Source organism: Vombatus ursinus, unplaced genomic scaffold (genome assembly GCF_900497805.2).
Source record: "Vombatus ursinus unplaced genomic scaffold, bare-nosed wombat genome assembly UNPS02014768.1, whole genome shotgun sequence".
NCBI classification, from domain to species: domain Eukaryota; kingdom Metazoa; phylum Chordata; class Mammalia; order Diprotodontia; family Vombatidae; genus Vombatus; species Vombatus ursinus.
Window position 1 is genome coordinate 11,532,995 of NW_020954546.1, and position 25,511 is coordinate 11,558,505.

General features: G+C 48.0%; 1 protein-coding gene across 5 annotated transcripts in view; it reads right to left on the reverse strand.

Annotated features, from left to right (window-relative positions):
* Positions 1-25,511, reverse strand: part of DTX2 (deltex E3 ubiquitin ligase 2) — a 49,747-nt gene that overhangs the window by 6,361 nt on the left and 17,875 nt on the right. For 3 of the 5 annotated variants that reach the window (XM_027861559.1, XM_027861560.1, XM_027861561.1), the window contains exons 4-5: positions 9,939-10,072; positions 4,781-4,921 (exon numbers count right to left, since the gene is read on the reverse strand). In XM_027861559.1, coding sequence (XP_027717360.1) covers positions 4,781-4,921; positions 9,939-10,072 — 275 coding nt within the window. The remainder of the gene's footprint in view (positions 1-4,780; positions 4,922-9,938; positions 10,073-25,511) is intronic. The other 2 variants (XM_027861562.1, XM_027861563.1) reach the window with 2 other exon arrangements.

Below are 25,511 nucleotides of genomic sequence, written 5' to 3' on the forward strand. Positions count from 1 at the left end.
ATGCTCAACCACAATTCCATCGCACGAGCCAGGAAACATGCTACTGCCTCCCCTCGCTGAGGGGCTGGGCTCGGCGTGCAGAACAAGACATCGATTCTTGGTCATGGTCAGTCTGGGAACTGGTTTGGCAAACTTTGCACATTTGTTACAAGGATTTATTTTTTTCAGTTGGGGAGTAAGAAAATAAATGTGTGTTAATTGAAAATAAAATTTAAAAAAGTTAAAAGAAACTGACTAGAGAATAAATGAGTGAACTGGAAAGTGGGTCATTAGGGTAGGAAGAGTAAGGCTCGATTGCCCCTCTGTCCAGAAGCTGAGGTGCCAGAGGGAAACAGGAAAGCCTGAGGGCCTGAAGACAGAGCAAAGCGCAGAAATGAGACCCCACCAGGAGATGATTCCAGAGCTCAGATCGGAGGAACGGAAGCCAAAAGAAACCCTAAGAGGCTTTACATTTTAATGAAACAGAATTGCAATTGAATCCAAGAATGGACTGGTACACAGGTATTCATAAAATGGCTGCAAAGCTAAGTTTTAAAAGAGGGAGTGAGGGGGCAGCTAGGTGGTGCAGCGGATAGAGCACCGGCCCCGAAGTCAGGAGGACCTGAGTTCAAATCCAGCCTCAGACCAAATACTTGACACTTACTAGCTGTGTGACTCTGGGCAAGTCACTTAATCCCAACTGCCTAAGCAAAAAAAAAAAAATAGAGGGAGTGAATACTAGGACCGTAGATTTAGAGTTAGAGGGGACTTGGGGTCCTCTAATCCAAACCCCTCATTTACCCAATGAGGAAAGTGTGGCCCTAAGAGGTGAGTAATTCCCCTCATTTTGAATTCAGAACCTCTAACTCCCCGGCTAGACATCTACACTGACCTAGGCAGCTGAGACCCCTCCCCCAATGCAGGGCAGCTCCTGGGGAGAAGCCACTGGTGGAGGTGGGTGGGAAGAGTCAAGAATATAGATCCTGAATCTCCCTCACAGACAAAAAGCAATCTTCCTAACGTACACTTTTCTCTATCTCGGGGGAGGTGGATTTCCCGCCGTAGGGAATATGTATTTTGAAAAACAAAGTCTTCCAGGTTCTTGGGTCCCTAAAGGGAATCAGAAGAAGCCTTCCACCATGATCACTCAGCAGACTTCCTAGGCTGAGCAAACAGGGAAGAAGGCAACCTTCCTGGAATCAGTTACCAGACAACAACCTTGGCTCTGCCCCATCGACAATGGCATCTCGAAAAGTCACCATTATGTATACTCCCTAGTATGAGACTTCTTTTCATCCTAGGCAGTGAGGAAACAAGGTTTCAAGGAGTACCAGTGGAATGGAAGCTCCCAGAAGGCAGATCCCTTAATTTTGGTCTCTGTATCTCTGGTATCTAGAGCAGACTCTAAAGAAATAACTATTGGGAAAAGGAAACAAAACTGAATTCTGTGGAATTATGACCATGTTTGGCCCCAAGAGAGCTCTGGGAATGTTCTTCCCTCCCTCCTTAGCAAAAAGAGGTAATCATGGGGGGAAAACTGCACATTTGGGATTCTGTTAATGTATTGGTTACTTTCATGTTTTTTTTTTCTCATTCTTTGTTATAAGAGAGAATTCTCTGTGACAGGGAGGGATATATGGGGAGTGTAGATATCGAAAGAGCTATAAAAACGGCATTTTTTTTTTAACTCAGGTTCTTAAAAATGGCATTTTAAAAAATACTTGGGGGAATGGAAGTCTGGGAGATCTGCTCCTAGATTAACGGGGAACCCCAGGGCCTTCACCTCATTAGGTGAGGGGAGATGCCAAGGCAGGCTCACCCGACTCCCTGCTATAGGATAAAGTCAACAATGACTAGGCCATCTGGGAGACAACTTAATTAATTTCATTCATTTGATGGCATTGTGGGCTTGGCCCAGCCTCCTCTTAGAGGCAGGACACTGAGACCTAGATATGCTATGTGACTTGTCCAAGGTGTCTCAGATCCCTCCAACTACAAAGCCTGCACTTTGCCCACTGTCCCTCAGCTGGTTCTTTACTATAATCTAGTCAATTATAAATGGATGATGCTGAGCACTCATTAGCCTTAATTTGGGGGCTAACTGCCCCAAAGCCAGTATCTCCGACAGAAGACCAATGCACCAAAGTAAGCCAGAAGAACGAGGCTCCAGAGCCCCACGCAGCCTGGGGGCTGACACTCTGCGCTGCCGCACAAACATCCCTGGCAGTCCTGAGAGCCGCAGTCCGGCACTCGAGGCTGGAGCTGAGGATGCCAATGCTACTCTCCTGCCCCAGCTGCTCTTCTCAGAACAACTGAAGGGAAGAGGGGGTGGGCTGGGAGACAACTCCGGGCGAGGGCCTCTTGTAAGATCCACTCCATTCTGGGCCGGATCCAACCTCCCAGCAAGGTCTGTAAAATGGTGGAAAGCACAAGGTCGGACAGATGCTCTCTATGGGGGTAGGAGTCTTTGTCCTCAGCCAAAAAGCTGATGAGGAAACTGAGGCCCAGAGAGGTGAGTAGCTCAAGGACATGTTGTTAGGGGTAAAAGGTGTACTCTGAATCCAGGATTTTAATGAAGAAAACTGGGGAACTGGAGGGGAGCGTCCACATGCACGCTGAGTGGTTTCGGAGGCTCCTTCCAGCTGACGGTGACTCCAACGGCCAGACCGTGCCTCCGGTACACAGCACTCTTTCCCCATTCAAAGCTCTGAAGTGCAGAGTTTTTCTCTGATGGAGAAGTGGGATAATTGTATCAATTGCTTCACTACAGGAAGTATTTTACACATTCTCTGCACCTGTTTATGGGCTCCTGTGAATCATCTCTGCCTTCTGCATTTTCTGTGGAGTGAAACAAAGGCTGTCCCACACGCCCGTATGCATTTGCTACCTACCTTATGTGCTTGTACAGGAAAGGGCTGGAAGCCCTGTCGCTGCCTTCGTTAATGGCAATCTAAATACAAACGATACATAAGATACACTATTTTCCTTGAGTATCTTCTAGGGAGTAGCAGACATATGGATATTTTAGGACCACCACCAAGACTGAACCTCAGTCTGTGTGAACCAGAGCTTGCAGGGTTTAGTAAAAAAGCATTTATTAAGCACTTTTCAGGCACTGTGTTAAGCTCTGGGGATATAAAGAAGGGCACATACCATCTTCCGTGCCCTCAAGGAGTTCATTCTAACAGGGGAGACAATATGCAAAAACTGTATACCTAAGATACATAACTGTATGTAAAAAGAAGGTAACTGAGAGGGATGGCACTAGCAGTGGGAGAGACCAGGAAAAAGAGAGGGCAGAAGGTGGGAGTTGGGCTCAGTTCTTCGATCAGATTAATTCTGAAAGACCAGCAGGACGCCCCAGTGGCCCAGAGGCCTTGGGCCAGGACTAGCCTGCATTCAGAGGTTACCTGGCCCACCACTCTGAACGCTTGTCTCCCCAGCTCATCTCAGAACCATCCAGACTGCTCTAAGTCCACTGGGTCCCAGGACAGAACGAGTCCTCCTGGGAGACAGGTGAGGCTCACTAGCCAAGCGAATTCAGGTTGCAGAAGGTCAAGTTTCTCAGCTGCCTTTTGGCTGAGGCTCCCCGGAAGGTCAGTCAGCTGCCACCTAGGGCAGAACTCTTCTATGGCGAACCCAAACACAACGGGAAACTGCTGGCATGCTATACCAACGGGATTCCGCGTCCAAAGGGCAGCTCCAGGTCAGCAAGTCACCCTTACAGTCGACTGCTTAACAATGTTGGGTTTTTTCCTATGGAAAAATGACAGCGCGAACATGAGGTCTAAGACTTTACGGCTAGTACATTAGACTTGGGGTCGCAAAGACCTGGGTTCAAATCCTGCCTGACAGTTCCTAGCTGTGTGAGCCTGGGCAAGTCACTTCACCTCTGCGCCTCAGTTTCATCTCTAAATGGGTACTCTATTTATAGCACCCTAAAAACTTTGCAGGGTCCTATGTGCCAGTTACTGTTCTTACAATTATCATCATCTCTATCAATTTTACCTTCCAAAGAACAGTGGCAGACACACTTAAGATCGGAGATCCAGGGTGAGAAGGGACTTCAGGGCACCTAGTCCAGCCCCTGCATTCTACAGAGGCAGAACCCAGGCCCAGAGACAGGAAGCTTGGCTAAGGTCGTTGGATGGTGGGGCTGGCACTGGCTGCCTCTGGACTGTTTCTTTCCAGGGAGCCACGGGGTACTTGAGAACGGCTCTCAAATTTAAGGCAAGATGTCTCTAGGAAAGTCTGGTTGAACACCTCATTCCACGGGCACTGCCCTCAAGTGCTAAACAGATGTGAGTGACAATTGTTCGTGTCAACAACGCAGGACGGACATGCGCCTGCCTGGTGCCATCTCTTGTGCCGCGGGGTGAACAGGAAAGGAGTCTTAGTTCAGGTGTCCTTGTTCACATTCCCCATAGAAACTTCCACCTTAATCAAAGACACATTACACAAAGCAAGAGGGGCATACTTACCTCTAAACAGGGCAAGATCACCCAGCTCAAGGGATCTGTTCCGTTGCCTAAATGGTCACTATGGCCTGTGAAAACAGTAAGGCCTCACTATCCAAACTTCCCAAGAAAAAGCTCTGAAACTAGGGGCATCACAGTACAATACGGCAGCTGACATCGGTGCCCTAACTGCCGACAACACAGGGGAGAGACCACGGGCCTCTCGCTGCTAAACCCAAGGAAGTGGAGAAAGGGAGGGCACAAGAGGCTGCGTGGAAATGAGAGAAGAACACTGCGTAAGCAAAGACAGGAGGAGACCAGAGAGCATCGTGAACAGCAACTACCTTTCATGGACATTTTCCTCAGTCTCTTGACTGAGCTGTGATTTTTAGTGGGCATACAGGAGGCAGGAGGGCTGGCAGGCTGTGGTGCACGGGTAAGACACACAGGGAGTCCGATGGCTGACATCAGAATACTCGTCATGCCTATACGGGGTGGGGGTAGGGGGGTGAAGTCAAACATGCAGACAGGGAGGAATGGGGGAGAAACAATAAAAGGAATCAATTAAGCAAGTAAAAAGTGAAACAAGTCCAAAAACCCCAAATCAAATCCAAGTCAAAGCCAAGTCAAAGACATCCGGGAACCAAAACCCAAACTACCCAACAGGCCTGGGGCCGAGATGCCCAGCGCAGCCCACAAGCATTCCAGGTGAACAGAGCTGAAGGCTGGGGAGAGTGGACGTGTCTCCAGGGTTCCCAGGGACACCGTCTGACAGCTATCAGATCATCTGAGGCCCATCCTCATCTAGTGCTCAGTGTGCAACTGAGGCCGCAGCCCCGAGGCAGAAGCACTCCTGTCACTGCCCGGGCTGGGCCTGGGCTAAGCGTCGTCAGAGAAGCTTCTGCAGCTGACTGGTGGCAGGCTTCACTGAAAACAGGACAGTCAGACAGACGACAGAAAGGAGACATGTTAGAAGCAGTAGCTACAGTGACCCTAGCTGGGGCAGGACAGGGCTAATTGGAGAAGTCAGGACTGTCTTACCTGAGGCTTCCCGACACCCCCAACCACATTCAGCTCTTCCACACATACCCCTGGCCACTGCTAGTGCAAACAAACTAGGTATGGTGACTTTCTACAGGAAGATCGAAGCTCCCAGAGCCTGACACAAACATGAGGCATCAAAACATTAAGGGACCTAGGGAAGTTTGTTCAGAGTAACTGCGCCTCCCCATTCCACCAAGTACTTCACACCCTCCAATAACTCTGAACAATTGCATCTGCGAAGGGGAGGGCGCCCAAAGAGGCCTGTGGATTAATGGGCATTCTCCCTTTCCTATCACTCCTGGGTCACCAGAGAGCTGCTGGTGTATTAAGCTCATATCAAAGCACTAATTCTTACAGGCCCAACCTTCTGTTGATCCTGGGTTAAATGTGTAGAAATAGAATTTTGCACCTGTGCCATCCATCCTTTCCCTCTTTCAAAAAGAAAATGGAGACAGCCATGGGTTGGTGTGACCCAAGACCTGGGTCCCTAGACAACCGCTGATTCAATGAATGAAGAAAGCTCTCACTGAGGCAGACTGAGTAGCACAGGAAAGAGTCAAAGAGGCTGGCTGGGGTCAGAAGCCTAAAATTAGGCCACAGCACAGGGGATAAAAGATCAACAGTTTTCAAGTATCCGAAATCACAGAAACCAAATTTGGGGATTACTAAATAAGTGGATGCCCCCCCCCCCCATTTGTGAACTGATTAATTCTTTCCCTCAACCCCAGGCCTCTTCCAAGCTTCTCTATTTCTACCACCCTCCCGTGGAGGTCTGAAAAACCTGATTCCCCCCCCCCCCCTTGACTCTACTTCAAATGTACTTTGTAAATCTGGCCCCCTTCTCTTCATCCAAAGACCCCCCACTCATCTTGGATTATGGAAAAAGCCAAAGAACCCAGCTGGTCACCCAGCTCCCCGGCTCTCCCCACTTCCACAGCTGCCAAAAGCATCTTCCTATGGTCAGACTGCGCCACTCCCCTGCTCAAACAATTCAAGTCTAGGGCTCAGTTAAGCGTGCCTGTTTCTGGATCACCTTTTCAATGAAATTCTCAACAATCCCTGATATGGCAAAATTGGTCACAAACTTCTATTTTTTTCTTAACAGATACAACTCAGACACAGGCTTCCTTCACAAGAGCTCTCCCAAACTCAGAAAGCTTACTGTAGAGTAAGGACAACGGGCTGCTAGGTGGCGCCATAGTGCGCAGCGTGCCACACCTGGAGTCAGGAAAATTCATATCAGGCCTCAGACCTTACTAGCTGTGTGACCCTGGGCAAGTCACTTAGCCCTATTTGCCTCAGTTTCCTCATCTGTCAAATGAGCTGGGGAAGGAAATGGCAAATCACTCTAGTACCTTTGCCAAGAAAACCCCAAATGGGGTCATAAAGAGTCAGACACAACTGAAAAATGACTGACTAACAAGGACAGTGAGGGAACTCGAGCCGTGCTCCTCCCAATTCTCTACCTGTCCAAATCCCTACAGAGCATGTACTGTCTGCCTGTAAACCTTGAGAAGCTATCTACATGTGGGCTCTTCTCTCAGAGGGGCACCCCTGCCCCCAGTGACCTCTCCTCTGATCTAAGGACGGTCTGGTCCTACAATCCACCACACTGACTGCCTTGTGTGAGCTCTGTGTCTTGGTTTCTCAACCCAATCTACTGAGCACCCACTATGGACTGACCCACAAGGCACAAGAGGATGGTTGGGAAGGTCTAAATGCCCAGTGGGCAGAGACTGTGGTCTGTAGCCAACACAGCAGAGCCAGTGAAGGGTACAGAATAAACGCTCCAGAAAGCCTTGGGGAATGAGGGAAAAACATGTTTCTGGGGAGACTCAGGAGCAAAGAACCATAAGAAAACTGTTATTTTTAGGACATGATAGAAAGATGACAATGTCAGCCTTGAGGGTCTAAAATGCCTTCCAGTTGGCTCACATATTCCACATTAGTAGGCACTAACAAACGTGTACAGATGAAGCATGAGGGAGACTCCAAAGACTTGTGTGGGACTGAGAAGGGTAGGTGTGCTTGTACTGGAAAGAAACTTTAGCAAGGGCTATCACAGGGATGGCGGGACTGGATCTCCTTCCTGACCCAGCTCTGACTGCTTGGTCACCCAATCCTGGGGCTTGGTATGGGGTGTCACTGTCTGGTGCACTGGCAAGGCATTATAATGATGCAAATCTCAAAGGAATCTGGGAAGGGGAAATAGCGTCTACTCTTCCATTTATAGGAAGCTCACACATCCGGAAAGCATCAGAAGCGAGATTTGAATCTGGCTCTCCAGCCAGACAAGGAGGTCTCTGAGGGGTGGGTCATTATGAGCAGTAGACAGTTAAGAATCTTTGTCCAAGGTCAAGTCTCATACTTTCTTTACCAAATCATTTGCGCTGAAAGGGCATTCAATGAGTGTCTTTTTAGAGAAGACCTCTGTGATTTCACTGGTGATGGAACTCCCAGAGAGGCAACTTCCTTGACCAATGCAGAAAGGCATGGCAGCCTTAGAGAGATGTGTCTGGAGCACAGTGGCTGGTTAAGGGACTTGCCCAGAGTCACAAGCCAGGGGGGAAATTTAACTTGAACCCAGCTCCCAATACAATAGCACACCACCTCTCATTTTTTCCCTTGGCACTGGCAGTATTTTCCTTAAAAAGGAACTGGGGAGGGGGGGTGGATTCTGAGCCCATGTTGCCCTTTGTAAAGTCCCTTAATCAGCTTCACCAGCCCCCTACTTTAGCCAGACTGGCCTATTTACTGTCCTCTGACTCTACCCTCACCTTTTCCTACTCTGTACCTTTGTTCCCATCATTTCTTCCACTGCACAGAATACCCCCTCACCAGTTGAGCACCCTTCCAGGCCAGTTCAAATCTCACCTCCACAAGAAGCCTCACATAGCCAGCAGCCATTTCACTGATGGGGTATGGGCCCTGGGAACACCCCCCACACACACTTTCAACTTCCCCTGAACTTTCCTACCGGCCCTAGCCTTTGCTGGAGGCTCATCCCAGTATAATTCTAAGCATTTAGGCTTTGACCCTGCCCCAATCTCCAATTCTGTTACCTCTAACCTAGCCCAGTCCTTTGTCTTACCTCCGATTGCCCCAGGCCACTTCCCCTCCTTAATCCCATCCAGACCCCTCCACTGTTACTTGGGGTCACCCCAGCTTACTGGCCACTCCTACATCCCACTGAAATCTTCCCACAAAATCTTTTTCTCTTATAAAAGAGGTCAATGTCATTTCTATTTGGAGAAACAATAAACCTTGTCTCTGAAAGAAGGCTTGAGGCAGGACCCGTGCCTTTTGCCCTTGAATTTTGGGGTTCCCAGCACCCCTAGACCATTTGGAGGAGATATACTGCAGCTGGTCTGCCAGCCTCACCTCCCTCCACTAGATGGCAAACTCCTAGAGGGCAGGGGAGGCATCAGACCTCTCAATCCCACACACAGCTTTCCTGCATACAGTAGGTATTTTGCAAAGATGTGCAGAAAACAACAGAGGCTACAAAGACAGACTAATTAGGGGCTACCAGGAGAAGCATGCTAGGGGGATTCCCTATCTCAGCAATCAATCACAGGGAAATCTTTTCTTTTTGCTGTAGCTTCAGAAATGGGCCCAGGTTTGTGAATCACAAAACAGCGCCAATGACAAAGAACACTGGGTTCTTCCGGGCTGGGGACAAGGCTTCAGGGGGTTTAGATCAGACCTCCCTCAGCCTCCTCCCGATAGACATCACCCGGGAACATCAGATGACTAGAAAGCTGAACCCTAGAAAAGAAAAGAAACCCTGGGCCTCAGAGGCTCCCCCAGGCTCTCCTACAGCTCCCAATACCCGCCATGATGGGTCCAGAGCCCTCAGGATGCCCCCGTGGCACCACTTTAGAACACACTGCCTCCTAATTACAAGCCCCTTGTTGGGCTCCATGATGCCTGCTGGATGCACTGGCACATAACATGCAATTCATCAGTTAAGTCCTTATGATGAAAAGAAGGGAAAATGTTTGTGGAGAACACGGCTCCACCCACACCTGGGCTTTTGCATGGTGTTACAGCAATGTCACCTCATCTCACCACTGCTGATTTTTTCCAAAGCTCGGACCCAATAGAGCAGACCTAAGTCACATGAAGATGCGGGGGTTTATCCCACTTTATCCTACGGTGGCAGCACAGGTGGCCAGAGGTAAAGGGCGGGACCCCCAGCTCCCAGTATGAAAGCCCTTCTGGCCACAATAAGACCCTCAGGAAGGAAGAAAAAAGCCAACCCTTGATCTGACTGGTGGAAGATCACCCAGGAGCAATAACATGCAGGCTGAGGGGCCCCCAGAGGCCATACCATAATGAAGAATAGTTCAAATGCTCTTAGAAGGCTTTTGGATTTCATCAGAAATTCCAAAGGTCAAGGCAAGGCTCATCCGGCCCTCCCCAATCAAAAGGAGCCGGCACACCCTAAAACCATACCTGTGAGGGCCTGCTGGACTTTGCTTGGCTTTGGCATCTGCACAGGCACGCTGGGGACGCTGGCAGGGGCACTCACAGAGGTGCTGTTGGGAACACTGGCGGGAACAGTCACAGGGAGGCCTGGGAAGGAGCTACTGGAGAAGGAAAAAAACAAAGAAAGGTTTGGAGTGTGTCTTCAGTAAAGCCGAAAAAAAGCAAGTCAGTCCCCCAACTACTGGAAGGTTCTGGTATGTCTGGGCCATGTGGCTCATGCTCCGTCGGAGACCATCCTGACTTGCTATACCCACCTGAGAAGCTCAGAGAGATGAACTGAAAACAAACGGAAATCTGTCCTCATCAGAGACCTTTGGGACAAAAACAAAGTACTGCCTTCATCAACCAAAGGCAACCGTTACCTGCATTACCCGCTCATGCGCTGAACTGACAAGGGAGAAACGGGTCAGTCAACAATGACTGATGGAGACGGGGCCAGGATCTGCCAGGGGCCGTTTGGAGGCGCTCCAAGAGCTGGCACAAAGTTTACTAAACGTCTGACCCGCCATTAGCACCAAGCAGGGTCAGACACCACCTCAGAGCACGTCGGGATTGCAGTCTAGGCTGGAGAGCCTTGATGCAGACACTAAGAAATTCAATTTGACTGAGTAAATATTTATTAAACACCTTTGTCTGGCACTGGGGTGGGGGTGGGGAACAGGAGAGAGGAAAGGTGCCTATCCTCGTGACTTAGGCGAACAGGGGAAGAAATCAAGGAGCTACAACCAAAAATGACACCGAAGTCCACCGGAAAGGGGAGGCAAGGGGGGGAGGCAGCTGAATTCAGATTGAAAGGATGGGTGATGCCTTGGAACCCCTCAGCTGAGGAGCCTGGCTCGGGGTACAGATGGAGGGCCTGGGCTCAGCGTGCCGGGAAGGTCAAGCTGGAGAGTTCAGCAATTCTGTTGCTATGGAAACATGAGCAGGATACCTTTTCCTGGGATGGGAATTTTTTCCCTTTATTTTGGATTGTAGTATCTGTGACCTGCGAAGAATCATTTCCATTAATATTGACTCTGAAGTCATTTGCCTGATCTGAGATTGTATCTGTTCATAATAAAAGTGAAGTGAATCCGAAAAAAATAAACGAAGGCTGGATGATGAACAGGTGAACAGGGTGGTGAGACTGCAGGCCTGGGGAATGGAAAGACAGTCACGAGGGGTGGGGGAGGGCGTGGGTGCCTTCGGCACAAAAGGGAAGTCCTAAGGGATGGCTGCAAAAGCAGGGCTGTTCCTGATGGATCGTGGAAGGGGCAACGGGAACCACTGAAGGGGTTGAGCAGAACAGTGAGAGAACCAGATTTGTGCGCCAGCGGAGACGAAAGCTGGATCTGGAGGCAAGGGCCTGAGTTCAAATGCTGGCTCTGTCACTTACTTTAGGCAAGTCCCTTCTCTACGCGGCTTTCATTTTTCCACGTGTAACATAAGGGAGTAGGACCTTGAGGGTCCCTGCTCGCTCTGGAACTGCGATTCTCTAAGATGAAGCTCAAAGTCTGCAGGAAGAAGAGGGCAGGAGGAAACACTCACTAGAAAGCTACGGCCAAAGGCAGGCGGCTCCTGATGAGAGACTAAGACCAGGGAGGAGAGGAACAGAGGGACTGAGCAGATAAGAGAGGTGAAGAGAGAGGGAAAGTCAAAGACCTTGCCAAGCTTTGAACTCGGGACCCCAGGGAGCATTCTCGAGAACTGCTTTATACTAGCACAGGGACTGCTGTTACCCAGGGGTCCCAGGAGGTCTCCACTAAAATCCTAGAGCCGTTTTTAGATCCTTTTTGCCCAAAGGGCCACAGCTAGGTACCAGGTCAGTTCACCTGGGGCTGAGGTAATTAAACTGGCCCTGGGGCTGCTCCTTTGCTTCTGTGGCTCACAGCAGTCTCCGTGGCTCACAGTCCCACACTGTTACCGTGAAGCTCACACTCATTTCCAGAGATGGAAGTCAGTCCAGTCTACGCCCAGCCTAAAGGTCTGTTCCCTTGTCACCATCAGCTCCCCTCCTTCTGTCGGAAGCCACTTTTCCCTTTTGGAACTGATGCGGCTGGCAGAGCTCTGGGTCTACCTTTCCCTAGGGCACGTGCTTTTGTTTAATCCTGTCCAGGGCTTGCTTTCTACTGGCAAAGCTCCCTCTCCAGGTGTCACTCCAGGAATGAAGCTTTCTTTCAGAGGTGGAATGTTGGTTATGGCAGGACCATGTGCTCCCAGCCGGGGTTCTGCTCTGGGCCTTCTCACTGATGGGAAGAGGCTGTGAGGTAAGAGTTTATTACAGGGATGGGGGATGAGGTGCTGAGACAGGAGCACATGGGACAAACAGCAAGGCTGGTTTGGCTGGCCACAGGAGTCATATGTCGTGAGTTTGGAAAGACAAGTTGGAGCCAGGTTGTGAAAGGCTTTAGGAGGAAGCCACTGGGCTTTACTGAGTAGGGATGGAACAGTGAGCCCTATGCTTTAGAAAAAATCATGGTAGCAGCGTGTGGAGGACAGGCTGGAGAGAGAAGAGCCTTGAAGCTGGGAGAGCAATCAGGAGTTACTACAATGATGAACCAAGTACCTCTTGAGTGCTTACCATGTGCAAAGCACTGTGCTCACCTCTGGGGGTGCACAAACAGAAAAGATGCTCTCTGCTCTCCACAAGCTCAGGTTCTCACGGAGGATACAACACATAGCCTGCCCAACAACACATAGATCTGTAGGGGGCAGTGAATGGCAAAGCGGAGGCCTCTTCTTTCATGTTATTTCCACTGATAAAATCCTATCAATTCCTGGCTTTTTACAGTGCCCAGGACTTTCTCTTCTGGGTCTTCAGTAGCTGTGGCTGGAGCCCTGGCAGGAGCATTAGCCGGCTGAATCTCTCCAGGCTGTCACTGGACTGGAAGCATTATGATGCCCAAGGCTCCCGGGGTCAGGGTTCTGGGCTGTCTCCCTCAGGGTCTGAGGGCAGAAGGGGTGCTTTGAGTTACCTCCTACCACTTCTAACACAAGGTACCCCTGCTTCAGCCAAGCTGGCTTGTCTGCCCCTTGGCTGGAAGATGGCAGAGATAGCTGGCTGCTTTTCCACCAGCCTCTCCAAATAACTGAAGAGGGCCAGAGGTAGGACCAGTGGTGTAGGAGGTGCTACCACTCCAGGCCTCCTCTGCCTATCACCTGTGGGTAACAACTGGTCAACAAGAAGGCGGGTTCCTTCTCCACAATGATTTCCTGCCTCAATGATGGCTGCAGGGGCTAGAAATAGGGCTGATGGTCTGGGGCACACTGCTATTCCCAAGGCTCTTGGATTCGGGGTCCTGGGCTGTCTCCATCAAGTTCCGATGGGACGGTGGTGGTGAAGGACTTGCCTGGCATATGCTGCCTTCCGTCTCCCTCTCAGGGTGCCCGTAGGCCTCCCCTCAGCTGAGCCACTCACCCTAAACCACAGCGGTGGCTGTGTGAAGGACAACGAGAGACACTGTGGAGGGAGAAATAACAAGACTTGAGAAATGGGGTGAAGGCGAGTGAAGAGTTGGGTATAACACCTGAGTTGCCAGGCTAGATAACTGGAAGGACAGTGGGGAAGTTTAAGGGAGGGTCTGATAAGAAGCTCTGTTTGGGACAGGCTCTCCCTGAGATGCGTCCAGGTGGGACCAAGAGAGACTGTAAGCCTGGCTACCCAGGTTTGCCTGAGTGAATCCCATCTCCCTTCATTAAGTAATGCAAATCAAACCCCACTCCCTCCCTTTCACCAGACAAAACGACAAATTAACAGGGAATGGAAAACCGCCCCCCCCCCCCCCGCAGGGCCTCAACCTGCTTAGGAGAAGCCTTTGTTTCAGCAGCTGTGACGTTGTATACACAGAGTGGGGACACCCCCCATATACCTCCTGTCCATTACCGCTGCTCAGAACAGAAGTGTCAGGCATCCTTGTCAGGAGCCTCCCTTATGCTGAGCCCAGAATTATTAGTGAGGGACCCAGTAAACCCCACTCTGTTTTGATCTGTTTCTCACCACTCCCCCATCTCCCTCCAGAGAACCAGTTTCTCTTGAATATACCTCCTGAGGGGTGGGGAGGTGGGGAGGTGTGAGCCTGGCTTGCAAGACAGAGCAGAGTTTTAAAAGACTTTTTTTATCGATGTTTTTCAAAAACAACAGAGACATCAAAGTTTAGCATCTCTATTGGTAGAAAACACACATGTAGGGATATAACAATTGTCTATAGAATCAGACCTCAAACTACCTCATACAGCAGCAATCATCAAAACCATTTGGTGGAGGTTAACAAAGTGAGAAGCAGACCAGAGGAACAGAGTAAACAAAGTTGAATCAGAAACAATGGAACTCAATAACCCAGAAAACACAAATTACTGAGGAAAGGACTCCTCACTTGATAAAAATGGCTGAAGGACTGGAAAGCACGGACTTTGCCCGACCCCTTACACCACATTCCACAACTGATTATCTAAATGGATACGTGACTTTAATATTAAAGACTATACCACAAAGAAATCCGGAGAGAAACAGATTATCTAACTTTCCTGGGTAGAGGAGACTGATTTTTAATCAAATATGGGACAGAGGCACTTAGAAAAGATAAATAGATTTGATTACAAGAAACTAAAAAAGCTTCTGCACAAACAAAATTAAGGTACCAAATATAGGGGTTCAAATGGGGGAAAAAATCTTCGTATCAAATTTCCCTGATAACAGTTTGGTCTCCAAGATATATACAGATACATATATACATACATAAATACATACACACACACATATGTGCTTATATATAAAAGATAGACAGATAATAGATATATATGACAACAAAAGCCATTCCCCTACAGATAAGTGGTCAAAGGATATGAAGAGTTCTCAAAAAACAGAACTGTTTAACCATTGTTGTTTAGTTGTTTTTCAATCGTGTATGACTCTTCCTGACCCCATTTGGGGTTTTTTTTGGCAGATACTGGAGTGGTTCACCATTTCCTTCTCCAGCTCATTTGACAGATGAGGAAACTAAGGCAAACAGGGTGAAGTGACTTGCTCAGGATCACACAGATAATAAGTGTCTGAAGTCAGACTGAATTCATGAATGTGAGTCTTCCTGATTGCAGGCCCTGTACTCTATCCACTGCCACCTAGCTGCAAACTATTAATAACCATACAAAAGAATGCTCCAAATCACTAATAAGGGAAAGGCAAATTTAAAGAAACCTAAGGTTTCACCTCACATCCTGCAAATTAGCAAAAATGATAAAAGACAAGAACAGTCAATGTTGACGGACACCAGTGCATTGTTAGTGGAGCTGTGAATTGACACAATCATTTTGGAAAGCAATCTGGAACTATGCAAATACAGTGACTAAAATGTCCATATGGATTCCACTGCTAAGCACATACTCCAAGGAGGTCATTGATAACATGCACATAGCAGCACTTTTTGTATTAGCAAAGAACTGGACACAGAGTAGGTACCCATCATGTGGGGAATGCCTAAACAAACTACGGCACATGAATGCAACGAAATACTATTATGGTATAAGAAATGGCAAAAACAAGGAATACAGAGAACCACAGAAATATTAATATGAACAGATATAGAGTGAATTAAGCAGAGATAGAACAGCAATATATAACCACAGAAATATTAATATGAACAGATATAGAGTGAATTAAGCAGAGATAGAACAGCAATATATAACCACAGAAATATTAATATGAACAGATATAGAGTGAATTAAGCAGACAGGACAGCAATACATAACTACGACAACGTTAAAGGAAAATGTAACCACAAAACCATCAGAAAAGAGTGTTGCAAAGTTACAAAGATCACGTATGGCTTGAACAAAGAGATGAGAGAAGATACCCCCACCCACCCCACCCCACTCCCTGGCAGAGGTGGGAGGGCCACGAATGAGATACACTGAGATGTAATGATCAACTTTGCTGATTTTTCTCACTCTTTTTCTGTATTTAAAAACACTACGTGCTACGTGGAATGGCTTTTTGGGAAGGCAAGAAGGGACGACTGGGAGGGGAAGAAATTCTGGTAATGTAAAACAATAGTGTCAGACAAGTAGAAATGGATCCCTGCTTGGGGCATATGGACTTAGAAAACCACAAATTAACATTCTTTATGTTGTGCTATATTTTTATTAATTTTGTTCAGCATTTCCCAACTACATTTTACTCTGGTTTGGTTGGAATGTCGGCAAAAAGACATCAATAAAAATGTATTTAAAAAAAAGAAAGAAGTTAATGGCGTTCTTACTACTGGCTCTGGCTGAGCTATCCCTGAGACGGTCGCTCTGCCCTCTCCCACTCTTCCGTCTTGTGCTGAGACAGGTGCAGAACGGGCAAAGTAAAACATGCCACTGTGACCAAAACCATCTCAATACGGAGTTGCTAAGTAGACAGAACTGGGACAAAGACACTGTATGATCAACCTTCTGTATTTCTTTTATATGGAATTATTATACGGAGGAATAGAAACTACTTTTATCGGATGACTCTAACAGCGATTTCTGTCAAGTGTTCCAATAATCCCTCTGTTCCTGCTGCCCTTGGACTCCCAAATGCCAGTTTGGTCTCTGCCTCCCGGGCTCCACTAAGAGCCAGGCCTAAGCTACAGCAGTCTATGTCCGAAAGCAGAGCTTTTCCTTCTTACATGGGGCCGTCTGGGAAGCCACTCTGCTGCCGCCATCACGACACACAGCGTCGCTTCACGGGGGCTGGGCGCACCAGCTGGCGTAGGGCCAACTCGGAAACCCCACGGGCAGGATAAAGGTATCTCACAAAACAGGGAAGCGCTAAGAGGACAGACAACTGTGTTCTTTGCCTCAACATATGTAGCCTGGTTGTTTGAGACTGCAAATGTCCTTCAATAGAGTGGTGTGCGGGCTCCCCCAGTTCTCTGCTCTGTCTGCTGGCTTTCCAGATGCCCATTTAGAGAGAATTGTATAGGATCACAGCTCTGAAGCTAGAAGACACCTCTGAGGTCTAATCTAGTCCAAGTTTCTTCACTTTATAGAAAGAAAACTGATGCCCAGGAGTGACTTGTCCGAGGTCACACAAGGAGGGACGGGATGGGCATCTGCACCCCTTGACTTCAGTTTTCAGGCCCAGGGATCTTTCCATTGTACCTACTGGCTGATAAACGGACAGGATAAGCTGATGACCTCCCTGGCCCACAAGCCTTTGGGAGCTCTCAAGTTGAGTCACTTCCCAAATTACTTTCTAGTTACTTACCTGTGCAAGTTTTGCAAGGACTAAATATAGGCTGTTAGAACCAAATTCCCTCATCCTAAGGCTGGCTCTGCCCACAGCCCAAAGATGCATGTGTAAGCCAAGTTCAGTGTCTGAAGCAGCGGCCCAAAGTTGAAACACTCTCAGCCCTAATCCCAGCCTTTCTCAGGAGAACTGGCTGTCCCCCTATTGCTGAGCTCATAGTAATAGTTCAAAAAAACAAAAAGAAAGAAAGGAAAAGGAACAGCCCGGCTGTCGGCCGCCAGACAAAGAGAAAAACAAACCCATGGAGGGAGCCAAGATGGCGAGGTGCGCCAGGTACAGAACCAGGCATTTGTAGCTCGTCCCTACCTCTGCCCAGAGCTGAGGTCATCAGCAGTTCAAGGTTACCTAATCCGGTAGGGAATCTCTTAATGCCCTGAAATCTGGCTCTCTCAATCAAGAAAGGCCACCTCCCAGGTACAGAGCCAGTATGAGACTCCAAGGCGCCCTCCCTTCCTACTCTCTCATGCACCCCAAGTCCTTCAAGTTAAAAGGATCTGTTACTTAGAGAAAGAAAAACAACAAACTATTCCAAACCCAAAGAATGCAGAGAATTCAAGAGGGGGAGAATGGGAAAGTGGGCAAGCTCTTAGAGGAAATGAGCAGGGGACCAAAGGGCCCAAGGAAAGGACCCTGCCTCAGACCCATGAGTGGTTCTTGAGAACCAAGTTACTGGTGGTTTTTATTCCTTCCTTCTAAGAAGGAAGCATTACCTTACACGGCAGTTCAGAGTTTGGGGTCAACCTCTGAGGCCTGTGGAATCAGGGAAGGTAAGAGCCTTTGACAACCTCTAACCTCTAAAGAGCCCTGGTTCAAACCTATTCCTATGGGGAGTGGGGGGGACAGTGGAGGGCCAGGGGCCGGCTGCCTGCGCCCCAAAAGGAACCCCCCCATGTCTACGACTCTGGATTCCCTAGCTCTCAGCAGCCATCTGGATGCGAAATATGATCAAATGTACTTCCTAAAGCACTATTCTTTTGAACCTGCCCAAGAAACTAAATTCAGCCAGGAGTTCAATAATTAACTAAGAAAAATGTGTTTGTTTGTTGGGGATGAGGCAGGAGTAGAAGCATGCACTCTTGGACCCCACCCCTCAAAGAAGCCTAGAAATAATTCCATCCACACCTCTGACCTCTCTCCCTCCTTCAATAAATGTTTATAGACTGAAGGCTGACTTTATAAAAGACACTCCTGGTGACTGAGGGGAATCCAGGGACCTTGTGGGAAGGAGAGAGGGTGAACAAGGCAGGGACCAGCAGAAGTTACCTGTCAAAGGGAGAGAGGCTGAAGAATCACTTCAGGCTTGGGGGTGGGTACAACACACACTGGGACACAACCAAAGGAGAGGGGCGCATTTCTACAGGAGCCTTTGAGTGAACTGAGGGAAAGCCTGAGACTTTGCAAACGGAATCCAGGAAATATCCTGGGCTATGAATCAGGACTGGCCGCCAAACAACCCGAGACCTCTTGCTGGTTTTAACTACAGACATCTTAAAAGATGAAGAACGCAGATTCTCCAATCCACCAACGCTTTCATAAACAGGAAGAGGGCTCACTTGGCAACAGAAGCACTGACCCACTCTTTGCCCTCAAACGTGGGGCCTGCAGGTTCGGCATCCCTTCAAACAGCCCAGCCTCCAGGTCCAACCTCACCTCCCACAACTCCCGCCTCCATTCTCCTCAGCCACCTACAAGGAGAGCCACACCTCTGCTCTCAACAGCACCCATAACTGGGCTTCTTCCTGCTTCTCAAGTCCCCTTCTGCTTTCGTGTCCTTTCATCTCTCCCTAAGCCTGTTCTTCATCTTCCCTATGACCTCTAGCCCCTCAACTGCTCTATCTGCTGTCCTCACCCCGACCCCTTTGCCGTTCATGACCTGCCAATCATCAACTCGACATGAGGATTCAGAGCACTGTGGCAGCTGAGACCGCAACAAATTCATGTTCTCTAGTGGCACTGCTGAAGAACTCCGACTCTTCCTGGATTTGGATACCTTATAGGATTACAGTTTCCAAATATAATACTATAGAATTACATCATCCTTCACAGAGAAGCCGGTTCAAAATCCCCTTCTCAAGTCTACAAGGCCTGCCCCATCCCCTCTCAGCAGATGCCCTCCAATCCTGTCCTGGTCTGCCCATACCCCTCCTCTCCTCCACAAAGAGGACCCCTCTACTTCCACCCCATCTCCTCCAGGAGCTCACCCCATCACTAACTTCTTCACTCACTCAGCGTCTCCAATCTCTCCCCAATCTTCCCTCACATTCTACCGACACGCTCAGGTCGACCCCATCCTTTAAAAAAAAGTGATTAAAAGCTCAACACTGACAATATCAACAGAACCAACAAAACTTGCTCAGAACTATTTACCCTTAAACTCACCTGCCAATGAAGAGTAACCAAGATTCTCTGTTCATTGTGTTCCCTTTTCCTCCTAGAACTTCCGTCTGGGTTAGGGTTTGTGTCTAATATCACTAAGCCCTGTCAGGGTGGTGCATTCAGGGACCACTGTGGGACATCGTCAGAAATGACCAAAATGACAGAAACGATCTCTTGAACTGGCACAGTTCCCGTGTCATTCTGGGTCTCCGCAATTCCTGATATCATGTTTCATTAAGGTCTTTGCAGGTTTCTTTGCATATCTCATAGAACACTAAGACTTCACCACACTTCCATTCAACCATTCCTCTACTGATGGACATTAGGGGGTGATGTGTGTGGTGTGTGCATGGGGGAGCGGGGGGAATGTGAGCAGATGTGTATGAGTGTGAGCGTGTGTAATGTGTGTGTAAGGAGCAAATGTGAGCACGTGTGTATGAGTGTGAATGTGGAGAGGGAGAGAGAGTGTGTGTGTGTGTGTGTGTGTGTGTGTGAGTGTACCCACGTGTTTTCAATTGATGTTATGAAAATCCTCACAGACAGCTTTTTGTTTTTTATAACACCTTCAGGGTATATTCTCCAAAATAATAGTAACAATAATAAAACAATAACAATAATAGTTATCATTTATACACAGCTCTTTGAAGTCTGCAAAACACTTTAATATGTTAATTCCTCTCACACCATCACCTCTTATTATCCCCATTTTAGAGATGGGAAAACTGAGATCCAGAGATTAAGCGACTTGTTCAGATAATATAGCTAATAAATGTCTGAGTCATTACTGAAAGGACATGATTTTTTTTTTGTCACTTTTACCCTATGCTTCCGGGCTGACCTCCAAAAGGATTTTGCAAGTTTGCAATTTCACCAGTAAACATGGAGAGGCTTAACCCTTCCCACTCTGCCTGGCACTTGGTTGGTTGGCTGGGCCCATGTGACAGATGGAAGGTGGCACCTGCCCAGGCTGCTTTTATGGGGCACTGTTCCTAGGACCCAGACATTTCCTCAAGTGACCACAAACAATTCACGTTTCTTCTTTTCAGAACTGTTGGCTCCCAGCTCCCACTATTTATCACTGTAGACTTAGAACGACCCGAGGACTTTGTCAGTTTCTTACATATCTGAGACGTCATGTTTCTATCTGCCACGTCTGCCCTAAGTTGTTTTTCAATATATTATTTTTCTTTTAATATTGTTTTCTGTTGCACAGAAATGTTTTATTTTCATAAGGTCAAACACATCTATTGTCTCTAATAATTCTATTTACTGAATAAAAAAATTAATTCCCCTTCCCCAGATGAGATATTTTATTGCTTTTTCCCATCTTTTTAATATTTTTTTTGTTTGTTTTTGCTAGGCAATGGGTTTAAAAGACTTGCCCAGGATTACACAGCTAGTGCATGTTATGTGTCTGATGATGGATTTAAACTCAGGTCCTCCTGACTCCGGGGCCCGTGCTCTATCCACTGTGCCACCTAGCTGCCCCCTTAATAATTATTTTGGAAAATAGTTTAATAGTTAATAGTTTAAGTCGTTCAGCTGGAATTCACTAAGGTACGTGGTGAGAGATATGGATACAAGTCTCCTTTTTAATTCTATCTTGTCACACACAATGAATGAACCTCAGGGTGGATCCAGAACATTTCTAAACCTAGTTCTCTCTCTTTCCCTCTCCTCTCTCTGTCTCTTTCTCTCCCTCCCTTCTCTCTCTTTCCCTCCCCTTCTCTCTTTCTTTCCCTCCTCTTCTCTGTCTAGCCCCCCCCTTTATTTGTCTCTCTCTCTCTTTCCCCCCCCCTCTCCCTCTCTTTCTCTCTCCCTCCCTCCCTCCCTCTCTCTCTCTCTCTGTCTGTACCAGGGCTATCACAAGAGCACAGATTCAGAGCTGGCTAAATGGGATCTGAGAGATCAGAGTCCAACACTTTGATTTTACAGATGAAGAAAATGAGCCCAAAAAAGTGAAAACATGACTTTGTGTGAGGTTTTAAGGTCTGAGGGTGCAAAAAGACCTCCAGCACTTTTCTCTTTGGTATGACTCATGACAGTTTAAAGAACAGACTTTTATTGATAACTTTTATTTCTATATTGCCTAGATTTCCCTTGTGTCCCTTCTCCTCCTTGGTTGCCATTCCTTATAACAAAGGATTTTTTTTTTTTAGAGAAGAAGAAAAGGTAAAAAAAATTCAGTAAAACTGATCAACACACCCAAAACATCTAACACTCAGAGAAGCTGGGAGGGGTGACTTCTCCTATCTCTGCAATACTCTTGCGCCTGCATGCTAACAACAATAACAACAACAATAATAGCTAGCATTTATATAATGCCTACTATATGCCAAGCACTGCGCAAAGAGCTTTACAATTATTATCTCGTTTGGTCTTCACAATAACCTCGTCCGGTAGGGGCTGTTACTATTCCTGTCTTACAGATGAGGAAACTGAGGCAGAGAAAGGTTAAGTGACTTGCCCAAGTCATAGCTGGTAAGTATCTGAGGCTGGATGTGAACTCAGGTCTTCCAGAAGCTGAGCACCGTATTTCAAGCTTATTGATTTTGTCGATTTCTCTAAAGAGGCTCTTTAACTTCTAAGCCTCAGTTTTCCCCAAAATAATAACATTAGGAATAGTAACATGCGCAGGGTAACCTGTTCTGTAGGTAAAAGGAGATGATGCATGTTCTAGAGCTCTGTGACCAGGAGGAGGGGCAGTTCAGGTGGGCAGCTTAGGCTGGCCTTTGAAGGAATGAGGGAACCACCCCATCACAGACCAAGCCCCAGTGGCCTCCTCATGACGCCATTCATGCCCTCTTCTTCCTCAGTGACCAAGGTTAGGTCCTTGCTACACTAGGAGTGGCTCTGGAAAGATACCTAAGCAGCCATCTCCCATCTCAGGGCCTTTGCACCAGCCATGCCCCATGCCAGGAAGGCATTCCCTCAAGTCTGACTCTGAGAACACTCCTCTTCCTTCAAGACCCAGCTCCAGCAATACCTTCTGTGTGAAGCTTTTCATCTCAGATGCTAGCCTAGCATCTGAGATGAAAAAAGGCTTCATAGGGGTGGGGAACCTGCAGCCTTGAGGCCACTTGTGGCCCTCAAGTGCGGCCCTTGCACTGCATCCAACCTTCACAGAATAAATCCCCTTAGTAAAAGGATTTGTTCCATAAAATTTGGACTCAGTCAAAAGGCCGCACCCAAGAAACTAGAAGGTCACATGTGACCTCGAGGTGGCAGGTCCCCCACCTTTGTGCTAGTGGCTTGCCCTCTCAAATTACCTTATATTTGGCAGATTTTATCTATTTGTATTATTCTCTTTCTATCGTGGGTGTGTGTGTCTGTGTGTGTGGGCATGTGGGTATGTGCTTGCACATAAATATATATAGTATACATGCTGGCTCTTTCCCCTACTTCCATGTAGCTTCTCGTGAGGAGGAATTGATTTTACTTTTTGTTTTTATCTCCTCAGCCACTAGCACTGAGCTTGGCACACAGCAAGTGCTTAATAAATGCTTACTGACTGAAATTAAGCAAGCATCCTAAGTAATCTGCCGAAGTGTTAACTGCCACAGGGAGGCACAGGCTGAAAGTCTGATTGCAAATGAATCACAGAAATACTCCACCTTGAAGAACAACTCTGGCAAACTTCCCACCCACACAAGTGAATTGCAATCCGTTCAGTTCCTAACACATACGGCTATCACGTCCTTTTCCGAAGGTCCAGAACGGACACACGGGGCTGCCAGGCTCACCTTCTGACTTGGCCAGCAGGCAAGCAGCACCACACCCTTGCCTGCCCACAGGGGGTCTCCTCCTGCTGCCACCATTTCAGGGATCTGTTGGCACTGACATCTAGCGCCTCTGAGAACACAGCCACAGGCCCAGCTGTCGGAGCTGCAGGCAGAGAGCTTTCGTCTATGTGACTCTTCTGTCTGGGAGGGCCAAGGAAGCCGACCTGAAATAATCTGGTCCAATTCTGGCCCCAGCAAGGAGAAACTGGCAGAGAAGCGTCAGCAGGAACATGAAGGGAGGCCTGGGCACCGACCACAAGGACCATTTCTCAGGTGAGGCCCTGCCTTTCTGCAACCTGCACATGCCCACCAAGTGGGAGATCAGGGAGAGTTTTACTGAACTTCCCGGTCAATGAAATTAGCCTGCTTCTGCTCGCGACAAGAAAGACTGAGATATTTAAGGACATGAAAGGCTTAGATACAGCCTAACCTCACTCTAACCCTACTAGACAATTCAATTCAAATTCCTTCTTAGTCAACTCTACTGTCTAACTGGAGTAATTGATTATTTAGTTAAGAGGGGAAATGGGCAGGAATTCCAATTTGGTTCCAAAGAAAACACACCTGTAGTCTCCGAGGTCTTAGAAGGCCAGGCCCGCCTGTGCCTGCCCCCAACTCTCTGGCCTTGTCCTCCCCCACTGCCTTTGGGAATGGTCCCCATCCACACTGCCCCCGGCCCACCTCTACCACACATGCATCTGACAAGGCAAACCGTCCCTACCGGGGTCCATCTTGGTTCCCCCCAAAGAGACTAACGAGCCCTGTGAAGCCAGGGCAACATAAGAATAAATATTGGATTAACCTTTTCACAGGGATGCAGCTTCAAGCAAGAGGTCTGTATAGAGCTTCACCTGCCAATGAGGCCTGCTAGTGGCCAGCCTTCTCAGGGCGCGCTGAAGGAAGCATTCAGAGTGTCCCATGGCCTGGAGAAACCGTGCAATATGGACAGGGCCAGAGCCGTGAAGTCTCTCAAGGCAACTTTACAGGGCTCAAGTGAGAACCAAGAACCACTAAGAACTCTCTGATCCTTTTCATTACACCTTGAGCCAGGGGCTCCTCTCTTTGGAGGCAGACACACAGGCATGACAGCTGCCCAATGTTACTTCTTTCCTGCAGGCCACTGTTCTCTAGCCTCTGCTCTTCCATTCAGAGCCAGGGCCACCCAAGGGAGACGGGTTAAGGTACACTCCAGCTCTGTATTAGGGTATTCGGAAAGTCTCAGCAGAGAATTACAAATGGTTTTCCAGGGATTGGCACTCATCCACACAAAAGTTACTCAAGCATCCAAGGCCAGCCCCTCACCAGCATGCCAGGGGACAGTCTAACAGCCCTTTGGGGCTGGTCTCAGCCTCCCTCTGCCTCTAGCCCCAAAGCCTCAGCCTCCCAACAGATAGCCACCCTGAGAGAGAGAGAGAGAGAGAGAGAGAGAGAGAGAGAATGAATGTATGAGTGTGTGTGTGTGTGTTTCCTCATCTGAAAAATGAGTTATAGTAACAGCACCTCTGTATCAAATATGATGACCTATGCAAAGAGCTGTGTGACCCTGGAGAAGGAAGAGAAATGCTGAGGGGTTTGGACGAATACTGATGCTGGCCCCTCCAACACCCCATCACCTTCTTTCCCCTTTCTCCATGTCACCTTAAATGCCTTCTTCATCTGTTCTATCCAACACCCCCCAAAGTCCTGTCTGACCCTTGGACTAACTATGCTTTGGAGAGTTTTCTAGACTGTGGTATTATTTATTATTTCATTCGGTCTCCTAACAACTCTGTGAGGTGGGAAAGACAGGCAGATTGTCACTGTCTTACTCATGTGGAAATAGACCGAGTTGCTAAATGATTACCCAGAATTCCATGGCTAGGAAGGCATGGACCAGGGCAAGAACCCAGGGGTCTAACTGTGTTAGACAGTGTTCTTTTCTTTGTACAATATTGCTGATGGACACCATCGCCTCACACCTGGATTACAATCGCCAGGTCTTCTGTGGTGTTCTGCCCTATTTCCCGTCTCATCCTCCCCTCCATCTATTCTGCGCGGGAGTCAGAGGAAGCTTCCCTGCTCAAGAGCCTACCTCAGCTCAGGTCACAAGCCTCTGATTCAGGTCCTCTGAATCCGGCCCCATGGAAAGAT